This window comes from Charadrius vociferus, unplaced genomic scaffold (genome assembly GCF_000708025.1).
Source record: "Charadrius vociferus isolate BGI_N301 unplaced genomic scaffold, ASM70802v2 scaffold206, whole genome shotgun sequence".
NCBI classification, from domain to species: domain Eukaryota; kingdom Metazoa; phylum Chordata; class Aves; order Charadriiformes; family Charadriidae; genus Charadrius; species Charadrius vociferus.
This window is the reverse complement of record NW_009649137.1, coordinates 1,596,801-1,604,298: the sequence shown is the minus strand read 5'-3', so window position 1 is coordinate 1,604,298 and position 7,498 is coordinate 1,596,801. Positions and strand designations below refer to the sequence as shown.

The window sequence follows — 7,498 nt, the reverse complement described above, 5'->3', positions numbered from 1 at the left end:
AGCAGGAGTGAGCAGAGCAGCAGAGAAGAGCGAAGTGACCTAACCCTCAAGGGGAATCGTGCGCACGTGCCACTTGGTCCAGCGCTGCCTCTGTGTGTAGTGCCGTACCTCAACCTCTGCTGCGAGGAAGGGGAACAAATCCTCTCCTCCTCAGAAATGTCACTATACCTGGTCATTTGAGAAAGAATTAAAGCTTAAAGAATTGGGAAGCAAGCGGGGAGGCAAAGCCCGCCCTTACCATTGCTCCGGCCCAATACACACGTTATCAACCAACCATTTGAAACAAAATGCAATTGCAAGCACACTTATTCTCCACCGATGTACTGGATCATTTCATAACAACTGTCTTTGGCACAAGGTTACTGGTACCTTCTGGTTTACTTTAGTGGCAGCCACGGTCATGTTGCGCAGATCCTGAGTATTACAGTCACTGGAGTTCATGCAACAGCTTGTAGGGATGCCGTGTTTGAAGAAGTAAGGGCTGGTGCTCCAATTGGTGTAGCTCTGAATGCCGCAGCAGCTCAGCTATGATGAATAAGAGGCAGATTTAAAACAAACAACTGAACCAGAATTAAAACTAGTACAGCATCATCACTGCCCACTCAATCACAATCAAAATAAAGGCAGATTATTGCCAGTTTTGAAAAGTAGATACCACCCCTTACCCTATTTATCACAAAAGTATCAGGAATATCATTTACAGAAGATGGGAGTAGACAACCTATTAAGAAAAAGGTATTTTATGAGCAGAATTACAACTTGTAACATTTGACAAAGGTCTTTTTTCAGTTGAAGGTCTGTTGGTTTGTTTTTTTTTCATTTGTTTGTTTCCTTTGCTTATTTATTTATTCGATTAAAGACGATCCTGGAAATTCAAGACACAGCGTCACAATGATGTCAAAAAAAAAAAAAAAAGACTTAAAAACACCAAGGCATTACATAGAATTACACGTAACACATACAGGGTTAAACTAGTACAAATGGCTAAGGTTAAGCAAGCCTCTCTAACTCACCAAAAAAATTTCTAGGAAAATTCACCGCGCCATGAATAGAAGGAGACCATATGTTCATAGAGCGTGTCTACAAAATCAGCTGAAAAAACATAAGTTTGGAAGGATGTTTTGCTCTAGATGCTAAGCTAGAAGACGGTCACTAAGAGATACGGAGTATGTGCTGAATTCCCTGCATGAAAAGGGTCTATAAATGCAGTTCTTGTAAAAACAGAGCTACAAGTTAAATGAACATTTTACCACAACACAAACATCAGACAGTTACTCAAAACTATTTAGTTTAGCCAACTCCAAGGAATCAGAAATTCAAACTAAGGGTTAACATTAGGCAAACAGACAATGTGACAGCAGAATGTACTCAGTTTAGGACAGCACAGTAATTTGCTTACGCAGAGACGCCAGGTTAGAGCCACAGTTTCAAACGTGCTGAGGGGCCCTACATAGCAGTTGTAATTTCTAAGTAACGTCTAGATTCATCAATACAATGACATTAAAATTTCAGCCGTTCAGCAAGGTACAATCATATGAAAAGCAAACTGGCTCACAGAATGTATGGGGAGCTATGAGGATACCCTCTTGCTATGGCATAGCTTCCTGTGGGAATTTAAATATGAATGTTACTGCTTTGTTGTAGTCGGTGGACTTGGTGCCTTGTGGTTGGCACCTGTGACTATTTTGGCCATGCTGCGTCCTTTGCTCATGCCCTGTGCCCTGCTGGAAGGCAAGGCAACCTCCCATTGCCCTGCCACCACAGGCAGAAAGGCTCTTCCATCGAGCACGTAATCCATCCCTCCCACACAGCGGGAGAACAGCTTTTATTGCCCACCTCAGCAGCACATTTGTCCACCTCCTTTTCCTGTGGAGAAAATACACTCTGTTTCTCCCCTTAACTCAGTAGGTCTCCCTTGCAAGCCTCTCACTGTACTTGTGAAGAGAACTGCTGCAGTTTATCAGCAACACAGGATGCTACATTATCAAATCCTGTCTCATCCAGCTAAAATTTACAACATTTCATAATCCTATTGACAGATTCCCTTAAGAACACCTTGTTCTTAAGGGATAAAACTGCCTCCTAAACCTAATTCAAGGTCTGGGACCAACAACAAGCGAGACAGGCCCTGTCTTTATTGCATAGCTTGTTCATTAAAGCTTAGGCATCTTGGACAAGCATCCCAATTGAAATACATGTTCTTTGGATCAGTTTTGCCAGCCTCTAATTTTGCTTTTAATATACAGCTTGCAGATTGAGCCATCCACACTTCATGTTCTGTGATCAAATCTGAAGGTTTGCTTTGTCTCTCCTTAGTTATTAATTTTTAATATCCAATTTCAGACTTACACTTTCCTGTACGTTATCCACTGCATGGCTCCGCTCATCGTTCTTGTTGTAATTCTGGATTGCTTCAGTATATGTCCTAAGGAAAGTATCCTTGATCTATGAGGACGAGGAAAAGAACAGCTCACATGAGCAACGAAAAGCATAACATCCGAGGCAGTTTTCGCAGGAAGCAAATGCATTTCCAAACGGAACAAGATATCCAAGCTAACCCTTCCCACTCATTTTTAAGTGTGTTTTCAGAGCTGGCAGAGCTCCCTCTTAATTCTCAGGAGTCACTCATGTCATTTTTCAAGTGGGATCTACCAAACATAGAACAAAAACTACCCCAGCTAACTGATACATTTTAAAAAAACAGAAAATGACTTAACCTATAAGAAAGATATCCTTTGACGCTTTTTGTGCAAACCCTTTGCTCCAGCACTAAGTCTGAAGGAGGCTGCGGGCTTCTCTTTGCTCATGGATGCCCGGTGGGAGTCAGAGCCTGGACAAACTCCTTGGTGACAGAAGCCAGTGGCATCAAAAGAAGACATGAATCCCCTGATGAGGTGGCAGCCCTCATCCCCAGCACTGAAGGTGTTTGGGTAACGAACAAGAGGTCTCTCAGCTGGAGAAGGTCAGGCACATCACCAGGAAAGGTACTTTGAATGAGTGGTAAAGGGGTTGTGTAGCAGATGATTTGGGCGACCCATATGGCTGTGGCCTTCACAAGAGGCTGCCTCTCCCAAAAGGGAGCAGCAGCCTGACGCTGAGGCTGCCGCAGGTTAGGCCAGATGAAATGTCAATCCTCAGCAGATGGACAGGTATTTCAGGATCAAATTAAAAACTATTCACCACTTGCAAGGGTAGACACCAGAAAAGCCTCTAGCAAGGGAAATCTCATGTCAAAAAAGGAGACTAGAAAACCACTTAATACAAAGAGAAGAGACAAACAAGGTCTCTGGGGTTGTGCCGGTTCAGCACTAATGGCATGTAGGTCCATGGACTTAAAGCCAGAGATAGACCTGATTATGGTGGATAAAGCAGAAGTGCTACTACAAATCTAGACCATCATCCTTTTTTAAAGCTTCTTCCTGTCCCAGTTTCCTACCTCGCTCTATTTCTAATCTCTCCTTATTCTCAGGATAGAAACAAAATCCCATCCGACTCCCCCTCCCCCCCCAAAAAGAAAAAGGTTTACAAAACATCAAAACATCTACTCTGGTCTGATGCAGAAGTGCTCTCTGCCTTTCATAAACAAGCACTTGCCCAGCTGAAGAAGCTGTGTTTAAGAAAAGTATTTAAACTATTTTGCAGCCCTCAGCATATGTAAAAGAGTAAGAAGATCTTACATGATGGACACACAAAACCTGATAGCTCCAGAGTAAATTATCAGGCAGCTGAGGCCAAGAGCTTTGGCTAAATCCCTTCATTTGGAATTGCATCAGTTTTTAAGAGCTATACATGTTATTGTTGCACATCAGCCACATCCCTGGAGATGCGTATGGAGCCGCCAAGCTCAGCGACCTACACATTTTCCACACGCCAGAGAAATTCTCAGCAGCTCCTGCCCAGGGAGGCACCGCCATATGCAAACTCAGCACATTTCCACCTACCTCGTGGCGAAACACAAACCCTGAAATGCCAGCCACTAGCTCAGCCAGGAACACCAGGGACAAGAACATGGCGTACTGAAAAGGAAGGAGGCAAGAGAAGTCAGAACGTGACAGGCTTTTGTCTCAGCACAGATACTGCTCAGTTATCACATAAAATTTAACTTTCCACTTTAGCCACCCTTTAAAGATATTAATAAACCGAAGGTCTTTTGGAGGCAATACATAGGTTATTGCCTGAATATATTACATGTGTTTATACAACTCACAAATCATACGTTTTGTCTAATTACTGGCTTTTCTGACATTTCTGTTCCACCATTTCTTAGCATTCTCATATAAAGTAAAACACTCACATGCCAGAGATGGATCCAAGTCACTCAGGTTTTGATCTTGCAATAAGGAATACACAGACTCTCTGTGTTTGTACGGCATTCTGCTAAAGTAAATAGGCTTCTCCAGGTGTTTTGGTTTGCGTTTATCTATCTCACTGCTAGACTGGGATTTGCTGCCCGATTCCTGAAGTTTCGCCAATGAATGAACTGAACCACTGACTTCACTGGAAATATTCTCACGGTAATACTAGACAGATGCCTCAAATACTTTGCTGAGCCAAGGCCCATGTTTGGCTTTAGGAGCAGCATTTGGATCTGGAGCTAAATAAACCCTGAAAACAGCGCTTTCAGTGTAGACATTCACAAACTGTTAAAATTAGATGTAAGCAGAAACAAAGAAGGTAAAGAAAAAATGGAAAGTGGCATGGTAAAACTTGAAGTTGGGGCTTAATCTTCTGGAGGGAAAATTACCCTTTTTTCTCCACATGCTAAATAACAGTTAATTAAAAAAGGAAACATTTTAAATTAAATTCAGTCCTAGCAGGATTTAGTGGAAAGAGGGAAATTTATTTTTAATGGAAGATTGTTGGGGAAGGGATGACAACAGTGAAGGAAGAAGTAGAAAAAGAATTCTATACAGTTAATGCAGCTGTCAAATCACTGCCTGTATTTTGCTCAGGAGAGAAAGAATTTTTTTAAATATTTCTTATGTGTACAATGAAAATAAAACCATGTGCTTGGAACAGCACGTGCCACTGTAAGTGGCATACCTTTAAAAAAGTTACATGATTTGCAGAGCAACTAGCAGAGCCTGAATTCCTATGGATTTAGATCTTCTTTCACCTGGACTGCAGTAACTCTGACAAGCCTCTACATGTGCCCTGACAGCACATCACCAGCAAGAGATAGCAGCAGTTCGCCTACAACAGCGTTAGGTACATGCCAGTTGGCCACCAGCATATACCTGCTGACCCATCTGCAGCTGCTACCTCTCCTCTACTGTGCCATTGATTGAGGAAATCAACTCTAAGATGTCCTTTTTAAAAATCCAGTTCAAATTGGATAAGAATTGTCCCATCTCCTTAGAAAATCAGCCCCAAAGTACTGTAGCAGGAGATGCATTGTACTGTCATGCCCTTTTCCACTATCTCAGTGCTTCACAAATGCTATTTCCCCCCTTCAAATCACTACACATGTAAGATTTTGCTCCTGGATATTCCTAGAAACACAGTTTATCATATAGGTGTGTTTAACTTATAGTCGCTTTGCATTTTAAGGTGGGCTGGAAAATTCAGAACAGAGAAACTTACAGGGAGAGAGGTTAAACTGGACTGAGAGACAGCTGCTGTACTTCTGCTTAGTGTATATTGAGTCCATGCTGCTTTTGAGATGAGGACAAACATACCATACAGAGCTTTGCTTTCGGGGGTTGACTTGTTTTATTCTAGTGAATGTTAGAAGGAAAAGAAAAGCTGGTATGCTTTTAGAAGGTACCAACTATTTTTGCCACAGATTTCACATCACAGTGTTAAAATGACCCCTTTAAAATAGACTTCAAATGAATTTCACATTTATGATGCTTTGGACATTTTAAAGATTATTAATATACCTATCTATCTGGCTCACAGAAAAGCAGAACAATTGTAGAATTACTCACAGAGTAATTCATCATCAACATTTCACCCTGCTCCCAACCACACATGGGCCTGTACGCTGTGCGGTAGCAAAATTCATCCATACTCAATCAACAACTGGTTTTGGCAAAGACTTTTTTTCCTCTTCTTTGTCCAAAAGACACACGTGTTGAACATTAAGATCAATAAAATCGAGCTTATGTGCCTAGAAACACACATTAACATCTGGTGAAGCTTGGCAGGGGGTGGGAGGAATCTTAGTGCATCAACAAAACCTCTCTCCCCCTTGCTTAAGGCACTTTGGCATGCTTACCAGTTTCAGCATCCATGGGCTGCCACGACAAGTGGCAAAGCAGCCAAAAAGACCGAAGACAATGATCGTGGTACCCGTCCCAATAAGCACATAGGGAGCATTGGTGGAGTTCTCAGCGATGAGAGAGATGTATGTGCCAAGGGTGAGCTTGCCCCAGACGCCGACTGCGAGAAGGATAACCCCTGTGATCTGCAAAGCAAGAGGAGAAAGCCGTCAGGAGCTATCAGGGAAGGCATCCAAATTCTATACACGGTGATCCTGAAGAGATTCATTGGTGCTTTGTGTTGGCAGAAGGAAGCCTCAAGACTTTTACTAACTCCAGAGGGATGGACGGAGAAAATTGATTTCCAGCATCTGGAGATGCCACATTAAGACTGCCACTGGAGGACAAACATCTAGGACTAATCACCGCAAAGCTGACGATTGCCAAGGAAGGATGCAGTGCTCTGCCTGCAGGAACAGGCTTTCTGTTCCTACAGCACACTGAGAGAGGTGGCTGACTCCATCACTTACCAAAAGTCAACAATAACCACTGCCACCTCACACCTCCTGAGTTTTGCCACAAAATCTGCCTGAACCACAAAGAACTACTGCTTGACGTCCCATCCTTCTTAATGCCAAAGTTTTAGGAACACGAGCATCCCTTGCAGTGCATTACTCTGGCAAGTGAGCCTTCCCCCACTCCCCAGGCTATACAGCAAGCTACACACCGCCCTTGGCTGTGCAGAAGCTTTCCTCCCCTGACACAGGGTAGGAGGACACCAGTAGGCCCTGGGAGGGCCCAGCCTCTTGCCTGAGATGTGCAAGCACCATGCCGCAGGGCAGCTGGGGCATGCAGGCTCCCAGCACCAGCAGGGATGTGGGGGAAGCCCATGTTGTGCCGTACACTGACATCGAGCAGGGGCCAGAACAGGGATGATGCCTGCACCATCTGCTGATCGTCACATGATGCTGACAGATCTGCTTCAAGACTGTACACCCATAACTCATTCCCATGGCGCGGCCAAAGGTGGGACATGAAGAGTCAATCCTGAGTGCCAGCTCTGCAAACGCTTCCTGAATTCACCCAAAACCTCTAACTAGCACCTCTAGACCACTGCCAAGAAGGAGGAGCAGAAGAAATGACCTGACAGTATTCTTTTGTTCGCTTTCCAAGTTTTCTCTTGTGAACATATTTATACTGCCGTGAAATCTTGAAATTCAACACTGTTACACCAGGGTTGCCCTGCAGTTGTTCGTGGAGGGGATCCGTGTTCACAGTTATGTTGCTCCTAAAAA

The 7,498-nt window shown here is 43.5% G+C and overlaps 1 protein-coding gene across 1 annotated transcript in view; it reads right to left on the bottom strand.

Annotated features, from left to right (window-relative positions):
- TSPAN7 (tetraspanin 7) overlaps nt 1–6,421 on the bottom strand; it is a gene marked incomplete at its 5' end in the record, with an annotated part of 19,906 nt that extends 13,485 nt beyond the window's left edge. Inside the window, 4 exons of the mRNA XM_009888368.1 lie at nt 370–525; nt 2,350–2,445; nt 3,942–4,016; nt 6,221–6,421. Of these exons, the coding sequence (XP_009886670.1) occupies nt 370–525; nt 2,350–2,445; nt 3,942–4,016; nt 6,221–6,421 (528 nt within the window). The remainder of the gene's footprint in view (nt 1–369; nt 526–2,349; nt 2,446–3,941; nt 4,017–6,220) is intronic.
- Between the last annotated feature and the right edge of the window lie 1,077 nt (nt 6,422–7,498).